Here is a 22,549-nt window from a genome sequence, read left to right on the forward strand (position 1 = left end):
GGTCTGAGTGTGCTCTAGTGTAAGTGTGTTCTGGTCTGAGTGTGCTCTAGTGTAAGTGTGTTCTGGTCTGAGTGTGCTCTAGTGTGAGTGTGTTCAGGTGTGAGTGTGTTCTGGTCTGAGTGTGCTCTAGGGTGAGTGTGTTCTGGTCTGAGTGTGCTCTAGTGTGAGTGTGTTCAGTTATGAGTGTGTTCTGGTGTGAGTGTGTTTGAGTGTGAGTGTGTTCTGGTGTGAGTGTGTTTGAGTGTGAGTGTGTTTGAGTCTGAGTGTGTGTTCTCGTGTGAGTGTGTTTGAGTGTGAGTGTGTTCAGTTATGAGTGTGTTCTCGTGTGAGTGTGTTCTGGTGTGAGTGTGTTTGGAGTGTGAGTGTGTTCAGTTATGAGTGTGAGTGTGTTCTCGTGTGAGTGTGTTTGAGTGTGAGTGTTCTGGTGTGAGTGTGTTCTGGTGTGAATGTGTTTGAGTGTGAGTGTGTTCTGGTGTGAGTGTGTTCTGGTGTGAGTGTGTTTGAGTGTGAGTGTGTTCTGGTGTGAGTGTGTTTGAGTGTGAGTGTGTTCAGTTATGAGTGTGAGTGTGTTCTCGTGTGAGTGTGTTCTGGTGTGAGTGTGTTTGAGTGTGAGTGTGTTTGAGTGTGAGTGTGTTCTGGTGTGAGTGTGTTTGAGTGTGAGTGTGTTCTGGTGTGAGTGTGTTTGAGTGTGAGTGTGTTCAGTTATGAGTGTGAGTGTGTTCTGGTGTGAGTGTGTTTGAGTGTGAGTGTGTTCTGGTGTGAGTGTGTTCTGGTGTGAGTGTGTTTGAGTGTGAGTGTGTTTGAGTGTGAGTGTGTTCTGGTGTGAGTGTGTTCTCGTGTGAGTGTGTTTGAGTGTGAGTGTGTTCAGTTATGAGTGTGTTCTCGTGTGAGTGTGTTTTAGTGTGAGTGTGTTCTGGTGTGAGTGTGTTTGAGTGTGAGTGTGTTTGAGTGTGAGTGTGTTCTCGTGTGAGTGTGTTTGAGTGTGAGTGTGTTCAGTTATGAGTGTGTTCTCGTGTGAGTGTGTTTTAGTGTGAGTGTGTTTGAGTGTGAGTGTGTTTGAGTGTGAGTGTGTTTGAGTGTGAGTGTGTTCTCGTGTGAGTGTGTTCAGTTATGAGTGTGTTCAGTTATGAGTGTGTTCTCGTGTGAGTGTGTTTTAGTGTGAGTGTGTTTGAGTGTGAGTGTGTTTGAGTGTGAGTGTGTTTGAGTGTGAGTGTGTTCTCGTGTGAGTGTGTTTGAGTGTGAGTGTGTTCTCGTGTGAGTGTGTTTTAGTGTGAGTGTGTTCTGGTGTGAGTGTGTTTGAGTGTGAGTGTGTTCTCGTGTGAGTGTGTTTGAGTGTGAGTGTGTTCAGGTGTGAGTGTGTTCTGGTGGTAGGGTAGGTTTTAGGTTTCAGTGACAATTTTGCTGTCTACTGAAATATGTTGCATTAAATGCTGTCTAGGTAAGTGACTCACTCAGTTTGTGTTCAGTGGTGAGTAGTGTTGCTTTCGTCAACGAAAATTATGACTAAATATCATCGTCAACGAACCTTTATCACGTGACGAAAACGAGACAAGACGAAACGAAAATGCTGGTCATGTGACGATGACTATATAAAATGTATTATGAAATATCGTTGACGATTAAAAACTAGACTAAATGTTGTTTACAAAATAAAAACTATGCTAAAATGTCTCTTTATTTTCGTTGACGAAAACGAGACGAAACGAAATGTTAGAATGTTAGATTGATGTGCGCATGCCCAGTAGCCAGAGCTGTATCCCTTCTAGCCTAAGCCGCAAGCGAGCGGCGTCACTCCCTTAAGCTCCACTCGCTGCATTATCTAGAAGACGCCCACAAACAAAGTTAAGTCTGACACAGATAAAGGGACCAATGCCCGGCCAGATAGGGTTCATATTTGGGGGAAAAAGAAGGAAGAACACATACATTTTTTTTCTACTAAAAAAAAAAAGCTTTTCGAAGCACCAACGGGATCAACTGTATCTAAAAGGGTTCATTACTCGAAGCTTTTCAACACGTTGTACACTAATGACATCTTGTGGTCAAAGGTGGAAAACGTTTCTTTTGCATCCTAGTTGTCCAAGCAATTTTTGGACAATTTCATAAAATAAATAAATTTATGCTAAGAAAACCATAAGAAATATTTTACTTACAGAAGGTATAAATGAATTAATCTGTAAATAAACTTAAAAAAAAAAACAAAAGTACAAAAGATTCTTGTATGCATAGATGATCAAGTAAATTAAGAATATTGTTAAGTTGATTAATATTATTATTCGAAGCTTCTGTGTCGAACGTCACATCATTAATTTTTAGTAAATTGTAGCTTGACCATTCAAACCTTGTTTCTCTGTTTTTTTTTTTCCTGGCATTGTCATGTGATGCTATTTTATTTATTGTTTTTATTAAATTTTTATTTATGTGTGTGTACTTCTAACATGTTTGGTAGGTAAAATAAATGTTGTAAATTCAAATTAGAGCATCTTCTGCAATGGATGCATTTTTCAGCCTATAGTGTAACAAAAATATAATAAGATAACCTTGTTTGAAATGGGTTTAGCTAAAAGAAAACTTTGGTTTTGTCTATTCTAGGTACTTATACTATATTGACTGGGTTAAATAAAATTGCATTACTAAAAATAGACTAAATGTAATCAGTTTTCGTCGACTAAAACTAGACTAAAATGTCATTAGTTTTCATCGACTAAAACTAGACTAAAATAGTCATGGGTAATTCTGACTAAAATAAGACTAAAATGCTCAGACTTTTAGTCGACTAAAACTTGACTAGACTAAAAGGTGTATGAACTTGACTAAAACTAATAAAAACTAAAATGTTAGGTTCACACAAAGACTAGACTAAAACTAAAATGAAAATCGGCCGCCAAAAACAACACTAGTGGTGAGTTTGAGTTAATGAGCTCTGACAGTCTAATAACATGCTGCACACACACACACACACACACACACACACACACACACACACACACACACACACACACACACACACTCTCTCTCTCTCTATTGATCGGTTCATTACGTAATATCAAATGCATTCAAGAGCTTTAAATGTGACGGTCGTGCAGCTTCACATTATGTTTGTTTGATTGTATTAGTGTGCTCGTCTCACAGACTTACAGAATTTTTCAATCAGGTCAATGATACTTTCAATTTCTGAACTCTACACAAACCCTCACAGAAAACAGAATGAACAAGTATCATAATCGTAAAAAAACACATGATGTTCAAAGTAAATAAAAAAACTAAATCCAGTCGGCACTGTAATCATCAGCTGTTCTTCACCAGTGTTATTTCAGTCTTATTAATATAAAATATTTTTATTACAGTTTTATCAAAGTATCATTAATATAATAGTATAGTGTTTATTAATATTTTGAAGTAGTTATTATTTTTATATTTTCTCTTTACATTTAAATTTTAGTTAACTTTTTAGTAATTTTATAGTGTATAGTGATTAGTTATTGTATAGTGTCTATCTTTTGGTGATATATTATGATGATTCTGTGATTATAATTTAATAATTCAGTGTTATATTGTGATGATTTGGTGATATAATAATTTTGTGCTGTTTCTGTTATAATTATATGATATGATTACATGATTTGGTGATATGATGATTCTGTGATATAATGATTCAGTGACTTATGATGATTTTTAGTGATATATTATGATGGTTAGGTGATATATTATGAAGATTTTTCTATGCATTGTGATTCAGTTGCATGATGATTTGGTGATATTCAGTGACATAATAATTCAGAGATTATTATGATGATTTGGTGATATTCAGTGATATAATGATTCTGTGATTATTATGATGATTGGTGATTATAATAATTTTGTGCTATGTTTCAGTTATGATTCTATGATATGATTACATCATTAGGTTATAAATTATGATGATTTGGTAATATATTATTAATGATTTGGTGATATGATGATTCTGTGATATAATGATTCAGTGACTTATGATGATGTTTAGTGATATTATGATGGTTTGGCAATGATTTAGTGATATGATGGTTAGGTGATATATTATGATGATTTTTTTATGTATTGTGATTCAGTGGCATGATGATTTGGTGATATTCAGTGATATAATGACTGTGATTGTTATGATGATTTGGTGATTATAATAATTTTGTACTATGTTTCAGTTATGAATATATGATATGATTACGTCATTAGGTTATAAATTATGATGATTTGGTAATATGATGATTTGGTCATATATTATTAATGATTTGGTGATATGATGATTCTGTGATATAATGATTCAGTGACTTATGATGATGTTTAGTGATATTATGATGGTTTGGCAATGATTTAGTGATATGATGGTTAGGTGATATATTATGATGATTTTTTTATGTATTGTGATTCAGTGGCATGATGATTTGGTGATATTCAGTGATATAATGACTGTGATTGTTATGATGATTTGGTGATTATAATAATTTTGTACTATGTTTCAGTTATGAATATATGATATGATTACGTCATTAGGTTATAAATTATGATGATTTGGTAATATGATGATTTGGTCATATATTATTAATGATTTGGTGATATGATGGTTCTGTGATGTATTATGATTTTTTTATGTATTATTATTCAGGGGCATGATGTTTTGGTGATATATTATTAATGATTTGGTAATATGATGATTCTTTGATATATTATGATGATTTTTAGTAATATATCATGATGGTTTGGCAATGATTTAGTGATATGATGTTTCTTCTTAGATATGATAGATATGATATCTTAGATATCTTAGATATGATGATTAGGTGTTATATTATGATGATTTCTTTATGTATTGTGATTCAGTGGCATGATGATTTGGTGATATTCAGTGATATAATGATTCTGTGATTATTATGATGATTTGGTGATTATAATAATTTTGTGCTGTTTCAGTTATGATTATATGATATGATTACGTGATTCGGTTATAATTTATGATGATTTGGTGATATATTATTAATGATTTGGTGATATGATGATTCTGTGATATAATGATTCAGTGACTTATGATGATTTTATTGATATATTATGATGGTTTGGCAATGATTTAGTGATATGATGATTAGGTGTTATATTATGATGATTTTTTTATGTATTGTGATTCAGTGGCATGATGATTTGGTAATATATTACTAATGATTTGGTGATCTGATGATTCTGTGATATAATGATTCAGTGACTTATGATGATTTTCAGTGATATATTATGATGGTTTGGCAATGATTTAGTGATATGATGGTTAGGTGATATATTATGATGATTTCTGATGTATTATAATGATTCAGCGGCATGGTGATTTGGAGATATTCAGTGATATCATAATTCAGTGATTATCATGATGATTTGGTGATATTCAGTGACATAATAATTCAGAGATTATTATGATGATTTGGTGATATTCAGTGATATAATGATTCTGTGATTATTATGATGATTGGAGATTATAATAATTTTGTGCTATGTTTCAGTTATGATTCTATGATATGATTACATCATTAGGTTATAAATTATGATGATTTGGTAATATATTATTAATGATTTGGTGATATGATGATTCTGTGATATAATGATTCAGTGACTTATGATGATGTTTAGTGATATTATGATGGTTTGGCAATGATTTAGTGATATGATGGTTAGGTGATATATTATGATGATTTTTTTATGTATTGTGATTCAGCGGCATGATGATTTGGTGATATTCAGTGATATAATGACTGTGATTGTTATGATGATTTGGTGATTATAATAATTTTGTACTATGTTTCAGTTATGATTATATGATATGATTACGTCATTAGGTTATAAATTATGATGATTTGGTAATATGATGATTTGGTCATATATTATTAATGATTTGGTGATATGATGGTTCTGTGATGTATTATGATTTTTTTTTATGTATTATTATTCAGGGGCATGATGTTTTGGTGATATATTATTAATGATTTGGTAATATGATGATTCTTTGATATATTATGATGATTTTTAGTAATATATCATGATGGTTTGGCAATGATTTAGTGATATGATGATTCTTCTTCTTAGATATGATAGATATGATATCTTAGATATCTTAGATATGATGATTAGGTGTTATATTATGATGATTTCTTTATGTATTGTGATTCAGTGGCATGATGATTTGGTGATATTCAGTGATATAATGATTCTGTGATTATTATGATGATTTGGTGATTATAATAATTTTGTGCTGTTTCAGTTATGATTATATGATATGATTACGTGATTCGGTTATAATTTATGATGATTTGGTGATATATTATTAATGATTTGGTGATATGATGATTCTGTGATATAATGATTCAGTGACTTATGATGATTTTCATTGATATATTATGATGGTTTGGCAATGATTTAGTGATATGATGGTTAGGTGATATATTATGATGATTTCTGATGTATTATAATGATTCAGCGGCATGGTGATTTGGAGATATTCAGTGATATCATAATTCAGTGATTATCATGATGATTTGGTGATATAATAATTTTGTGCCATATTTCAGTTATGCTTCTATGATATGATTACATGATACAGTTATAAATTATGATGATTTGGTGATATGTTATGATGATTTGGTAATATATTATTGATTTGGTGATATGATGATTCTGTGATTGATGATTCAGTGACATTATGATGAGTTTCAGTGAATCAGGTATGATTCTATGATATGATTACGTGATTCGGTTATAAATTATGATGATTTGGTAATACAGTAAAGACCAAAAGTTTGAACACACCTTCTCATTCAAATGAATCCAAACCTTTGGTCTGTACTGTAGATATGTGGTGGTCAAATAGCAAATAGCAAATAGTGGAGCTCTGCAGCCACCTATTTGTAAAAGTTTTTTGTTTTTTTTTACTTTTAAAACTGGATTTTCCAAAAGATGGGCAAAAATCTTACACTAAACCATGTGAAATTATCCATGTTATCCCCATGAATTAAAGTTAGAAATGTGGGTCTTTTATAAAGTGAATTTTACATAAAAAAGTTTTTGTATAAAAACCCATTTAAAAAAATATTTATTTATTAATTTATATATATTTAAAAAATATCACTAACCCACTGAAAACTGCACAAATGTAGAGTAAAAACTTTAATAAACAGAAAAATATACAGTACAGATAGTTGAATGAGAAGGTGTGTTCAAACTTTTGGTCTGTACTGTATATTATTAATGATTTGGTGATATGATGATTCTGTGATGTAATGATTCAGTGACATATTATGATGATTTTCAGTGATATATTATGATGGTTTGGCAGTGATTTAGTAATATGATAATTAGGTGATATATTATGATGATTTTTTTGATGTTATGATTTAGAGGCATGATGATTTAGTGATATTCAGTGATATAATGATTCTGTGATATATTATGATGATGTGGTGATCTTATGATGATTAGGCAATATATTGTGATGATTTGGTGATATATTATAATGCTTCAGTGATATATTATGATGATTCAGTGATTATATTATGATCATTTGGTCATTTATATTGTTGTGTGCAGCACTGCAGATTACTGGTGGTGGATCCCTGTTGCCGGGCCGTTGGTAGGGGGCGTCGCCGGTGCTGTGATCTACTTCCTGTTGATTGAGCTTCATCACTCCAACCACAACGACAAACCTCACGAAGAACCTGAGGAAGAGGAGGATGAGGAGGACGACGAGGACAGCAGTCTGAAGGACAAATACGAGATGATCAACATGAGCTAAAATCCAGAGATCAGTAGAATTCCTGTCGTGACCAAGTAAAGCCGGTAAACTCATTTTCGTACACTGTTTACATGAGTAAACTCATCAGTGACAGAAGCAGACCTTCATCCACCTTCACAGCTCAAATAATGAACGAGTTTCTACTGATTGATTCGTGTAAGAGCTTCTCGTCTGTCACCCCGTGTGTCCCATAATCCTCCACTCTATGTAACATCTGATTGTATTTTGCTGATGTGTTAATATTATACCGAACCCAGAGCAAACAATTCAACGGCTGTTCCTTCTAGAGTGATGGAAACACATCAGGAACATCCTGTCAGGAATTCTGTCCAAATTAAAGCAAAAACCGCCAAACTTTAAAAGCACATTGACTGACAACATTGATCATGAAACGACCCGACACACATGCTTGTCTGAGCAGGACTGTCACACACGTGAGTCTAATGGTTCGCGGCAAAGATTAGCGATTGTCATAAAGAGCTGTGAGAGATTTCCCACTAGGGCACCATTGTTGAGTTTTCATGTTAAATGTAAGTGTTATTTCAGCTTGTTGTCATTCATATATCGTCTATGATATTTATGGTTATGTTCATGTGTTTGTAGATCAGGCTTCTTTTATCGACTTGTTGTTTTTGAAAGTCTTTGGTAAAAAGTAGATCTTTTGTAATGAAATCCTCTGACTTTAACTGTAAATTTTTTTTTTTTTTTTTGCTGAAATAAACGGAACTTTTGCTGAACTTTTCACAGCAGATTTGTCTTGCTTACAAACACGTGTCGGATGTTTGCATGTGGAGGTTCTGTTCATGTCTGGACAAATCTGCTGCTGTCTACTGAGGGTGAATGACAGATGAACACATTCATCTTCATCAACACTGAAGCTGCGTCTCTCAATTAACAAATGCCATGTTATGGTTATTACAGGTTATTGTACTTTGGACTTAGTTATAGTTTAGCTTATTTTCAGTTATTTTACCAAGTGTGTTTGTTAGTTAATGTTATTTTTTTCTTCAGTTCTTTAGATTAACCTTTCCCTGTTCAGTCTAGATTACACAGGTCTACATAGTTATGAGTTTGACATTCAACTTGGTCAAAAAAAGTATATATATATATATATATATATATATATATATATATATATATATAAAACATATTTTCACTTAGATTTATAAAAAGCAGTGCATGATAGTTAGGGTTACTGTGACCATTTACTAAAATGGTACTTTTTCAAGGAATGGAATTTGTTGTTGAGTTTCAGATGACTGTAATAACAGGTTAAATGTTGCTTTCACTTTCAACTTACTGGAAGTGTTTGAAACATGCGCTGGCTTGATCTTAGGCAACAGATATGATCTATTTCAAATAAAACAATGAATCAGTTTATGAATGACGCTTATTCAGACCCTGATCAGAGTGATACGCGCTCTTGGGAATAACATTGAGACGTTATTCTTCTGAAGGAGGACAAGCATTTGCTCATCTATTGGAGATCAATCAAAACTTCAGAACATTTAGTGGCAGCATTTCTTTGCAATTAACCCTCTTCAAACAGAGCCAGAACCAGCAGCCAATCAGAGGGGAGAGTCAGTCAGGCTCCGCCCCTTTTCTCTCTCTTTCTTCAGTCAGACTGTCGTCCTCAGGCAGCGGAGCAGACGCGGATACACAGGAAGAACTCCTGACCCCTCCGGATGACCATGAGAGTCCTGAGTGCTTTACTCCTCTTGAGTGCCATTGCAGCATCTGTAAGAGGAGATTCCAACTTCACAGGTAAGAACATGATTCCTGAACCACCGACCGGTTTACAGTATGTGATGGAGCTCTTATTTTAGACACAGCAGACTTCTCTGTGTAATTGCATGTTCTCAGAGAAGCCCTTTGAACGTTTGCCACGGAAAGTCCTGAAAGCCGCAGGACGGCGTGATGGGACGGGGCTTCGTGCTCTGAAATTACACATCTGGGTTTAATTTTAGCAGAGACTCCTCCAGTAAGGACAGTGCTGAAGTCCAGCTTCCATCTGTATCACGAGGGGAGCGTGTTTGAGGAGACCTGCGCCGTGGTCCCGTTCCGGACCGAAACCCTCCACAGATGCGCCTACAACCACAGCGACCCGCTGGTGCTGATTATACACGGCTGGAAGGTGAGAGAAGTCTGAAGAAGTCTTAATACACCCCTCCACAAATGAGAGCAGAAACGTTGCGTGAACTGCAAAGAATGAGTATCTTCCTCAGTGTTTTGTTCTTGTTTTCCAGTACTAATATATAAAAGTCCTTAACCCTTGTGCATTCAAAAAAGAAGTTACACATAGGTGCAAAATTGATGAAAATGTCCATGTCCAAAAACTGTCATGAAATATGATTTATTAATAATTTTTTCCACTTTCACTGATGATTTTTTAACCAGCATCTGTTCTATCCATAGATACCAAACATTCGTTAATTTTCTGAATTGTATCCCTTTAAACTATGGTTAGTTTGCATAATGCCACAGGTGTTTTTTTTTTATGAAAAAATGAAAAATAGTAGTTAATTTCCATATACTAAATGTTGAGGAGAATTTTTTTTCTTTGCTTATTAGCTTCTTGGGTGTGTCAGTGAAGAACAACAACGTTAATTTTGAGTCATTTATATTTATGTAGTGTTCGATTTTTTTTTATGTATATGCCAAATTTGAAAAAATGGCACAATCTAATAAAAAATGGTAAAAATGTAAAAGCCTTGCTGATAGAATGAATGCCTATTAGCAAATATTGCTATAGTCAAATGGCCCTGGGTTGAAAAATTGGAGTTTTAATGGGTTTCAATGTGGACATTTTTGTCCTTAAGGTCCTGAGTGTAAGTATTTTTTGTACAGAGGGTAAAATTGATTTTTTGAAGGAAATGAGGGTGAAATATTTAATATTAAAAATAAACACCTGAGCCAAAATGTATGCAGTTGGCATTAACACAGGCACACTTATAACAAAAAACAAAACTGAAATGGACAAAAATGTCAATAAGGTCACACAAGGGTTAAATCAAGAAACATTTATAAGAACAAATATCTGACAGAATGAAAACTTGTTTTCGGATTCCATTAACAGATATTTGTTCTCATTCTAATCGAAAACTCACTTAAGGCATAAAACATATAATACTATATAAGACATATTTCATGTCATTCCGCATCTCTAGTAAATGTATCTTGATTTAAGGATATTTAGATATTTGTACTGGAAAACAAGTAGGGCTGGGTGATTTTTCTGATTTTATCGATTCATTCACGTATGTTTGCACACAAGAGATTTCAGTGCAGAAGAAAGTGTGGACAGTACAAACTAGTGCAGCAGATATAGGAGATGGAGTATAACACTAATACAACAGAAAATTATAATAATGCACTATATACAGAGGCAGAAATATAGATACATGTAACTGTTTAAATGAATGAATGAAAGTGTACAGTATACAAACATGCAATTTTCAGATTTTAATTATTTGTTGAGAATTTTTTTGAAGCCTTTATCTTGTAGCCTATTATTTCTAAACATATAACATGTATAAGACAAGTTTGTAGAGGATGTAGTTGTAATGCATGGATCTTTTAGGCATAGAGTTATTTAACTAATTTAACTATTAAGTGATTTGTTTAACATTATCATCATGTTGACAACTTCATGTGTGAAGCAATTGGAATAGAATTTTTACCCTAACCCAATAAAGAAAAAGTTACTGTTGTTAATTTTTTTTTAGTTGATGAGTTAAAAATCGTAAAAAAAAAAAAACAGGATCGGTCAAACGTTCTGAAAAAAAACTTTTTTTTTTTTTTAAATCGCCCAGCCCTAATAACAAGACAGAAATACTGAGGTCTATATTGCAGTTTGATAAGAAGGAACAGTAAAATTTATTATTTACGTATTCTAGCACTTAGGAGCAGATATATTCCAAACTTAAGCTGTTTTTGTAAAATGCTTTAAAAAGTAATGGATAGTAGTTGCATTTCTAAAACTCTCAATTGTTGCTCATTAAGTTGACAAAAAGTATGTATTGTGCTTTCTTTACTTGTTCTTGAAAATGTCTTCAGTATTTGTAAATCTATACCTTTATAAAACCTGCTGAAGATCAACGCTTTGATGAAAGTTCCTCCTATAGAAACACTTTCTCCAATCTGAATTCAGAGAACAATAGTGAGCTTTACACAACACACATCTGTTTAACGCTCACAGAGTTGTTTCTCAGGCAAACGGGATCATATCTGTGTTCACTGCCTGTTAGTCGACGCGTATCGCTGCTTTACGACTCAGTTCTTGAGTCAACAAACATGTAGAGCAGACAGGAATTTCCTCAAGAAGGAGGAAACGGGCAAAGACTTTGACCGATTGCATTGTTTTGCCGCATGTTTGTGTGTGAATGAGGTCAGCTCTTCCTCCCGCTCTCAGATAAATGGACTCATGGAGACGTGGATCTTCGATCTGGCTTCTGCGCTGAAGGTCCGGCTCGAGCGGGTCAACGTGCTCATCAGCGACTGGAGGAATCTGGCGCGTCAGCCCTATCCAATCGCAGCCAAGAACAGCAGACAGGTGGGGCAGGACGTGGCCGCGCTGCTCAAATGGCTGGAGGTAATGAACATCTTCAGTGGAAACGTTTGCTGAACCAAACTTAAACGGAAGTCATTATAGTGGGGTAAACCTGTATAGTTGTAAACGGAAACGACAACAAATATATCCTGTGTTCCCATTTACATTTAGACATTTAGCAGATGCTTTTATCCAAAGCGACTTACAAAAGAGGACAATGGAAGCAATCGATAGATAAAATACAACGAGCAGTAAGTAAATTAGTAGAGTATAAGTCTAAAAGGGCAAAAAAAGTTTTTTTTTTAGAATAGAATTTAAAAAGAGGATGCTAGAGTTAGAGGGTGAAATAAAGATAGAATAGATGTGTTTTAGCCGATTCTTGAAGATGGCCAAGGACTCAGCTATTTTGATTGAGTTTGGCAGGTCATTTTACCAGAAGGGTACATTTAATGTGAAAGTCTGTTAAAGTGATTTTGCCAATTCACTTATAAATGAACCATTAACTTGCAGAACACAAGTTTCGAGAGGCACATACGTCTGAAGTATGAATTTAGGGTAAGGGGTGCAGAGCCAGTGGTGGTTTTGTAGGCAAACATTAATGCCTGAATTTTATGCAAGTAGCTATTGGTAGCCAGTGCAAATTGATGACGAGAGGTGTGACTTACGTTCTTTTCGGCTCATTAAAAATTAATCTTGCAGCCGCATTCTGGATTAATTGTAAAGGTTTGAGAACTGGCTGGAAGACCTGCCAAAAGAGCATTGCAATAGAGTTGTGAGGCATATTCCGGAAGAAAGGGCCCGATCATTTTGCAAAAGTAAAGAAATCCAAAATAGCAATTCTGTGAATTGAAAAAAACATAATTTTGCAAATGTTACTGGAACGTTTCAGAAAAAAATGTCCCATGAATGATGTATAATAATGTTTTTGTGCTAAGGATAACATTTGAAAACATTATTAAAGACCAGATCACTCTGAACAAACATTCTATTAACGTTACTGGACAAACGTTTGTTCATCACTTTGAGAGAATATAACACAAGTTGTAGTGTTTAGAATATGTACATTATTTAAAATATGAAAAGCTTGTACTAGAATTGCGGAAAAAAATAATTAAAGGATTAGTTCACTTCCAGAACAAAAAATTACAGATAATGAACTCACCCCCTTGTTATCTCAGATGTTCATGTCTTTCTTTCTTCAGTTGATAAGAAAATTTGTTTTTTGAGGAAAACATTTCAGGATTGTTCTCCATATAGTGGACTTCTATGGTGCCCTGAGTTTGAACTTCCAAAATGCAGTTTAAATGCAGCTTCAAAGGACTCTAAACAATCCCAGCCGAGGAAGAAGGGTCTTAAGAAGGGCAAAACAATCGGTTATTTTCTAAACAAATTGATAATTTATATACTTTATACTTTATACAGTTAGGGTATGTTGAAAAACGCCTATCTTGTTTTCTTGGCTGACTTCAACATCATCCTACATTACTGCAGAAGTACCGACCCAGTGTTTACAATGTGAACATACAAAGAAGATAAAACACGCTTTACAAAAAAAGGTAAAACAGTGATGTAGATGATTTTGAAGTTGAAGACGAAAATGAGATAGGAGTTTTTCGACATACCCTAACTGTCTGGAACTGGATTACACAGACTACGCATGTGCATCACAGAGACAAGATGAGATGAGAATTTGAGGTCATAAAGTATACAAATCGTTTCTTTAGATAAGACCCTTCTTCCTCGGCTGGGATCATTTAGAGTCTGTTAAAGCTGCATTTAAACTGCATTTTGGAAGTTCTAACTCAGGGCACCATAGAAGTCCACTATATGGAGAACACTCCTGAAATGTTTTCCTCAAAAAAAAAAAATTTCTTTACGACTGAAGGAAGAAAAACATGAACATCTTGGATGACAAGAGGGTGAGTACATTATCCGAACATTTTTGTTCTGGAAGTGAACTAATTCCTTAAGTGTGGAAATCATTATCAGTCTGTGAAGAGTCCGTACTGTATGTGCATTGGTATCTAAGAGTGGACTGAGTTCTGACGGCACTTCCTCTCTCGACAGGAAGTGGCGCAGCTCTCCATGGATGATGTGCATCTGATCGGCTACAGTCTGGGAGCACACGTGGCCGGATTCGCTGGAAGTCATTTCAGAGGACGGAGGAAAGTGGGCCGCATTACTGGTAAGATGAAGCCAAATACGTGAGCAAACAGAGCTTGGGCTTCATCTTGTCTCAGACGCACATGAACCATAAACATCAGTGAAACAAACACGCACATGTGAATCAGCGTAGGTGGAAAAAGAGGCTATTCATCTGACGGCTGGCATAACACTCTTCCTGACATGAGTCAGTCTGATACTTCATCCGGACTAACTGTGTTCTCTAGGAAGATGCCCGCATTCTCCACCAGCATTTAGAGACCAGATCACTGAGTCTGGATGCTGTTCCAGTCAGTGAAAGGGCAGTGTAGCATCATGAAGTGTCTGCTGTGTGTGCCGCAGGTCTGGATCCGGCCGCGCCGCACTTCGAGGGTGTGCCGGCGTTTGACCGACTGTCTCCGGACGACGCTCAGTTCGTGGACGCCATCCACACCTTCACCGGCTCCAGCATCATGCCGGGAGTGGGAATAAAGCAGACCGTCGCTCACGTGGACTTCTACCCCAACGGAGGCTCCTTTCAGCCCGGCTGCAAGATGCTCGACATTTACAGCAACGTCTTCCAGTACGGCCTGCAAGGTACGACCGAACCCCCATACACCCATGTGGACAAAAATAGGGTTTAATTTTATATGATTTTTTTGCATTAATTTAGAGGATGCAAAAATTACAGGTAATGTACTCATGTCTGTCTTTCTTCAGTCATGAAGAAATAGTTTTTTTTTTCCATACTGGAGAGAAATGTTCTCCACATAGTGGACTTTTATGGTGCCCGCGAGTTTGAGCTTCCAAAATTCATCCTGTCTAGCTCTGCGATACACATGCGTACTCTGTGTATTCTGGTTCAAGACAGTTAGGGTATGTCGAAAAACTCCCATCTCATTTTTGTTTTCAACTTCAAAATCGTCCTACATTGCTGCAGTAGAACCGACCCAGTGTTTATGAAGTGAACGTGCAAAGAAGATCAAACACCCTTTAAACAAAAAGGTAAAACAGTGATGTAGAGTGATTTTGAAATTGGAAGAGAAAATGAGATGTGTTTTTTGACATACCCTAAATGTCTTGAACCATTGTTTAGAGTCGTAAATGCACCATAGAAGTCCACTATATGGAGAACATTCAGAATCAGAATCAGAATGAGCTTTATTGCCAGGTATGTTTACACATACTAGGAATTTGTTTTAGTGACAGAAGCTCCACAGTGCTACAGAATGACAGTGACAAGATGATACATATTATGAAAAGAACAATATACAAGTATACAAGACAGACAATGTGCAAAAATAGCAAAGACATTTGAATGGAAGTAAGTATGTGCGTTAAATAAATAACTGAAAAATGAATAAAGAGTGTATAATAGTGTTGCATGTTCCACAATCAAGTGTTCATGAGATGGATTGCCTGAGGAAAGAAACTGTTTCGGTGTCTGGTCGTTCTAGTGCTCAGTGCTCTGTAGCGCCGACCGGATGGTAACAGTTCAAAAAGTGAGTGTGCTGGATGTGAGGGGTCCAGAGTAATTTTGCCAGCTCTTTTTCGTACTCTGGATAAGTAGAGATCTTGAAGGGTAGGGAGGGTTGTACCAATGATTCGTTCAGCAGTCCGGACTATTCGACGTAGTCTTCTGAGATCAGAATTGGTAGCTGAGCTGAACCAGATGGTAATTGAAGTGCAGAGGACGGTTTCAATAATGGCAGAGAAAACTGTTTCAGCAGTTCCTGTGGCAGGTTGAGCTTCCTCAGCTGGCGGAGGAGGTACAGCCTCTGCTGGGCCTTTTTAGCAATGGAGTCTATGCGAATGTCCCACTTCAGGTCCTGAGAGATGGTGTTGCCAAGGAACCTGAATGACTCCACTGTGTTTACAGTGATGCTCATGATGGTGAGTGGGGGGAGAGCAGGGGGGTACTGAAATGTACTGAAATGGTTCCTGAAATGTTTTCCTTAAAAAACATAAACATAATTTATTTACACAAAACACAGGTGTCTCAAAGTGTGTTTTTAAAAGATGAATCAGAAGCAGCTGAATAAGGAATTTGTCTTGGTGACAGATGTTTCCAGTGCAATGCAAGCTTATTATTCGTTAACTAAAACTAAAACCATAAACAGTTACTTAAATGTATATATATTGTGCTCAAAATAATAGCAGTGTGTCTAAAAAAGTGAGTAAAGCTCAAAATTGTTATAATATCTTTTATTTCAATACACACAAATGTATTGGGAACACTGCAAATTCTATTCAAAATCAAAACAAGTAGAAAAATTTACCAAATCTGTCATTACTTTACTGAAAGTGAAAAAATAAATAAATATTAGGCTGTTCAAAAAAATAGCAGTGTCTGCATTTTTCTTTACAAAGTCATACATTTACTTCATAAACATCTCGTAGATTTAGCTTTCTTGTGAATCACTGAACTTATATTTAGTTGTTTAACCAGAACTGCTTCACATCTGTGTCGCACGGAGCCAATCCACTTCTGGCACCTGTGAAGAGGTATTCCAGCCCAGGCCCATTGTACTTTTTTGCCTCAGAAACAGCATTTTCGATGTGACCCCACAAGTTTTCTATGGTATTAATAGAGCTGTAACAATACGCGATATGAAATTGAAATCGCGACACTCAGATCCACGATCCTGTGTCGCGGTGTGATAAGCGTGAATCGCAAAACACCCTGTGACTACCTTTCCCATCATGTGACGCCTGCCTGCAAAAGTTGAGCTAGTTGAAGGAGAACGTGAGGGAACATGGCAACCAACCCAGAGATTGCGGACCCTCCCTCCTCATTTAAGTCAGCAGTATGGCAACATTTCGGAGCTGTATGATCCATAAAATACGGAGAAAGGCTATAAATAAAAAGAAAAAATCCAGAAAATGCGTGAAGTATAGCCTGCGCAGTAAAAATACAATTATGTGTAAAATGACATAATAAACTGTGTCTGACATGAAACCACGCTAGTCATTGTCCCATAAAATGACAAAAAGCAAATAACACATGTAGTATTTTCATTACGTTTCATTTATTTTGTTTTTGTCAGGTAAAATGAGATTATGAAAGAAAGCGGCAGCCGCTCAGAGATTTCACCGCTTGACACGTCCCATGTGAAAGGGCTTTTAAACGGTCTTCAGACAGACCACGAACACAAGAACAGGACCATTTGAGAACAGTCAGCGTGTACCGGATTGAGTCCAAAGAGCAAATACCCGTGCCTGTCACTCGCACTGCACCTGACAGATAAATATTATTCCACCGTTACGTCTGTTATAGCGGGTCATCCGTCGGGTAGGACTCTGTTTCGCGCACACATAGAATCTTGCATCGCTAGCAGGTTTAAATAATTTGACATCTTGACAATTTAATCACTATCATGTTAAATAAAAAAATAAAAAATCAGTGACAGACAGACCTTATCAGTTGTTGATTTTAATACAGAATGTTTTTATTAAACCTTAAAATGTGACCTTGTATGTAAAACTAAGAAAGCTATTGAATTATTATTTTTTTTAAATAAATCTGTTGTTTTATTTTCAGTTTCATGTTTTAATTTTTGTTCAAAATATCGTGATACGTATCGTATCGTGAACCCAATATCGGGATACGTACCGTATCGTGACCTAGGCATATCGTTACACCCCTAGGTATTAAGGTCCAGGGACTGGTCTAGCCACTCCATAACGTTAATCTTGTTGGTCTGGAACCAAGATGCTGCTCATTACTGGTGTGTTTGGGGTCATTGTCTTGTTGAAACACCCATTTCAAGCCCATTTCCTCTTCAGTATAAGGCAACATGACCTTTTTGAGTATTTTGATGTACTCAAACTGATCCACGATCCCTGGAATGTGAGAAATAGACCCAGCACCATAGTATGAGAATTCATGCTTCACTGTCTTCAGTCTTCTGTGGCTTGAATTCAGTGTTTGGGCCTCACCTGACAAACTGTCTGTGGCTCCTAAACCCAAAAAGAACAATCTTGCTTTCCTCAGTCCACAAAACATTGTGCCATTTCTCTTTAGGCCAGTCAGTGTGTTCTTTGGCAAATTACAACCTCTTCAGCATCTGTCCTTATTTCAACAATGGGACTTTGCAGAGGCTTCTTGCCAATAGCTTGTCTTCACATAGGCGTCTTCTAATTGTTACAGTACTTACAGATAAATTAAGACTTTCTTTGATCACCCTGGAGCTGATCATTGGCTGAGTCTTTGCCATTTTGGCTATTCTTCAATCAATTCGAATGGTCGCTTTTAGTTTTCTTTCACGCCTTTCTGGTTTTGTTTGCCATTTGATATCATTTCAGCTGAGCAGCCTATCATTTTCTACACTTTTTTATATGTTTTGTCCTCTCTTATCAACTTTTTAATCAAAGTACGCTGTTCTTCTAAACAATGTCTGTATCGACCATTTTACAGAGATTTTTTCTAGCTCATTCTGCATTGCCCCCAAAAAACTCATGGCATGCTTTAGGGGCTCTTTGTTATTTGTATATATTATTATTTGTATATATTTTTATATTTGATAAATTTTTACTTTACCTGCTGGTGTCACAGTTGAATTATGTTTCTTTAGAAAAACCAGTGATTTATACACTTCTCCATGTTATATTTTGTAATATTTGGCGTTGTTTTATTTCTGTTCTACGAGTTTTCTTCTCATCCAATATTTTGAGGTTTGCTATATTTGAATATTTGGCCTCTCTTGCCACTTATAAAAACATTGCACAGCCAACTCAACTCAAATGCGTCCACCTAGTGCATATTTACATACACCCAACGATTAAAAATAGGACAGACAGAGCACAAGAGTCATCATACTAAATCCAGCATCGCTTCATCTGCTATTTTACAGCACAGTGAACGCAGTCATTTACACACAGACGCTGTGTTTTATAGGTGTTCCCAAGACCATTAAATGTGCCCACGAGCGCTCTGTCAAACTCTTCACCGACTCCCTCATCAACGCCAGCCAGCCAATAATAGGCTACCGTTGCCGTGACGACAGCACCTTCAACAAAGGCCTGTGTCTGGACTGCAAGCAGATGCGCTGCAACACGCTGGGCTTCGATGTGCGACACGAACGAGCGGGGAGGAGCGCTAAAGGCCTGTACCTCAGAACTGGCCCGGAGGCGCCCTATAGAGGTCAGTGCGTGTGAACGAAGCTGTTTCCTGTTTCTGTTTATATAGCGCCACACACGCCTCCTTACTCTCTCCCCAGTGTTTCACTACCAGATCAAAGTCCTGCTGAAGAACCTGATCGAACCCGTCGAGGCCTCGCTGTCCGTCACACTCAACGGGACAGAAGGAGAGAGCCCAGAACTACCCATAATCCTGTGAGTCACAGCAAAGCATTCAAGCATTCAAATATACCCCCCCCCCCTTTCAAAATATCCAAACATATATTTGCCAACGAATGTTTCAAAATATGGACTAGAAAGCCCTTTCAGATTTTTTTCAAAATATTTTTTCAAAATATAAAAAAACATGTTTGCTAAAATATGTTCCAAGATATATTTGGGCCACTGATTGTATAAGATTTTTTTTTAACAGGCCTTAATTTTCCAAACATTAAGATTGTTGTGTAAATATAGATTCATAATAACGTTTTAAATTAAGTGATTTAATTTAGTGTTTTTTTATCTAGATGAAAAATATAATGGGGTTCGACCATGATTTATATTAAAATGCTTGATTTTTGTTTAGATGTTCTCAGTAATTAAAGTGTTTGAAACAAAGTATTTGTAAAACAAAAATATGAGATCACTATTTACAAAAACCCAGTTTCAGAGTTGTCTTCTTTAATGTAGTTAGCAGGCTTATTTTTCCTGTAATTTGCTTAAATTGATAAAAGTATTTTAACAATGCTATTCACTTAAGCTTACTGTAGCAGCGATCCATTTTTTGACCACAGAAATTAGATATCGCTCCAAATGACACAGACCTTATATCATTAAAAATGTATTTAAAGAGAAAAGTTTTGCACATTGCATTAACTGCTGGCATTTCTTTAGCCCCAGTTATTTCTGAACTTTTCCCAATCTAGGCTGCTCAAATGACCTTTCGTTGGGAGTTTGATTAACAGTCGATCTGACCAATCATAACGCAGAGTCCGTCATTTTTGTTTGACAAACAAACCAGACAGGAGAGTAGAAAAATGGCATCTGGAGTTTGTGTTTGACTGCAGGATCAGAATTAAAATGCTGCCTATGGCAAGCATTTATTTTACTTTGCTTGGCAGTGGAATCTGGTAAAATAGATTAAAATAGCTATTAATAAAATAAATAATAAATTACTACTTAATGCATAATTAACAAACTAAAATTGATATGCTCTATTTTTTTGCGTTTTCTCTCATGTTGCACAAAGATCAAACATAAACCATCTGAAATGACTCAAATTGCATAACAATTTATTCCAAATTATATTAAAATAATGTATTTTATGTATATAAATTATCAATTCAATTCAAGTCAAGTCACCTATTCTGAATTCAACCTTAGCAAAAGATGGGGCCGATGTGGGTGGCTGGCCGTCTGCGCTCTGTGTTTATTGTGCTGTCTATAGTTTATCTAAGCTCTTTTTTGACTCAAACTGCGTATACACTTATAGTGTATGACCGGCAACAGCTTCTTAATTTAAGAAGTGCAGCGGAATTTTTATCTAGCACCGTTCCAGAGGTAAATGATTTTAATCGACCACCTCCACCTGTACTGGCATCCATTCCTACCTGTCTACGTCGTACGCCATGGGATTTTTCCCAGAGGAAACGCCGCAGACGAAGAGGAAAGCGAGGAGGAATAGCAGTTAGGACAAAACTACATCTAATGCGTCTGCCTGCACGATGTCCCTTCGTGGCTTTCCAGGACTTTGAACCTGTCGGCGGCCGTTTCGCGTCGTGGAGATTACTGGGTTCTTCAAGTTCCTTCGAGGCCTTGGTCATCTCTGGTACGTTTTCGTAGAGGAGGAATAAATCACAGGAATCTTTGTTCTTTAATTCGGGCGACCCAGCCGACTGGTGAGTCAGTGCAAATTAAGATGGCTCTGATAAACGTTAGATCGGTGGTGAATAAGACATTTATTTTACATGATTTTTTTTACAACGAACAATTTAGATTTTTTATTTGTGACCGAGACTTGGTTATCAGCTGAGGATGTGAGTCCCTTTTCTGAACTTGTACCTTCAAATTGTACATTTCTAAATCGCCCAAGATCAACTGGGAAGGGTGGCGGCTTATGCTGCCTTCATGTGCTATCGTAATTATGGTAAATACCAAAATCCGACATCGAAATTGCACATGAACACCCACTCACGTTGTAATTTCCACTGGAAAGCTCGAAATTTTTTATGATACCCGAGCTGCCTAGATGGGATAAACTTTGACCTTTCAACATGGCGGACAGCAACGAAACTATACTGAATGAAAAGCATTGCATGATGTTAAAAGTTCTCTGCTGTTTAGTTGGTTAGTTTGTAGCCCCCATAATGCTGGGGCATAAAGGATTTTAATAACGTCGCTATTTAAACGTAGTGTTGTCTTTAAAAATACCGTTAAGAGAAGATGCTAGCTCGTCGTGGTTCGCCTCCAGTAGGGTGCTGTGCGGTACAGTGTTCTGAAGGAGCCAATTTTCTCATGTTATTTTATTTGGTCTGTTTTACCAAAGTAGCATGTGAGGACAAATTGCGAGTCCGCCATGTTTCTCTTCACTATAACAACAAAAGCACCTGAACACGACACACTGGGAATTTCCACTTCACAAGTGGAAAGCATCATCTTTCCCATATCACATGAAGGCAGCATTAGCATGTGTTTTCAAAAGCTGTTTCACCTGTCGGACTGTACAATCTGAGTCTTTCTCCAGTTTTGAGCTACTGTTATTTCAACTGAAAAGGGACGAAACTTAGTGATTGCTATTGTATACCGTCCTCCAAAGACAAACAAAGACTTCATACATGAGTTTGCTGATTTTTTAAGTAGTATTGTTTCTCAGTTTGACAGACTTTTGATTGTTGGTGATTTTACAGTTTTTTTCAATCGCTAACAAGCGCTTACCCATACTT

The 22,549-nt window shown here is 36.2% G+C and overlaps 2 protein-coding genes across 2 annotated transcripts in view; both read left to right on the forward strand.

The window, feature by feature from the left end:
• aqp9a (aquaporin 9a) overlaps positions 1-8,519 on the forward strand; it is a 35,402-nt gene extending 26,883 nt beyond the window's left edge. The window contains exon 6 of the mRNA XM_073831435.1: positions 7,594-8,519. Within this exon, the coding sequence (XP_073687536.1) occupies positions 7,594-7,798 (205 nt within the window). The 3' untranslated portion in view covers positions 7,799-8,519. The remainder of the gene's footprint in view (positions 1-7,593) is intronic.
• Positions 8,520-14,693: 6,174 nt separating this feature from the next.
• The window catches only part of lipcb (lipase, hepatic b), a 24,113-nt gene continuing 16,257 nt past the window's right edge, over positions 14,694-22,549 (forward strand). The window contains exons 1-4 of the mRNA XM_073832382.1: positions 14,694-14,697; positions 14,853-15,086; positions 19,387-19,632; positions 19,709-19,823. Coding sequence (XP_073688483.1) covers positions 14,694-14,697; positions 14,853-15,086; positions 19,387-19,632; positions 19,709-19,823 — 599 coding nt within the window. The remainder of the gene's footprint in view (positions 14,698-14,852; positions 15,087-19,386; positions 19,633-19,708; positions 19,824-22,549) is intronic.

The sequence above is a fragment of the Garra rufa genome, chromosome 25 (genome assembly GCF_049309525.1).
Source record: "Garra rufa chromosome 25, GarRuf1.0, whole genome shotgun sequence".
NCBI classification, from domain to species: Eukaryota; Metazoa; Chordata; class Actinopteri; order Cypriniformes; family Cyprinidae; genus Garra; species Garra rufa.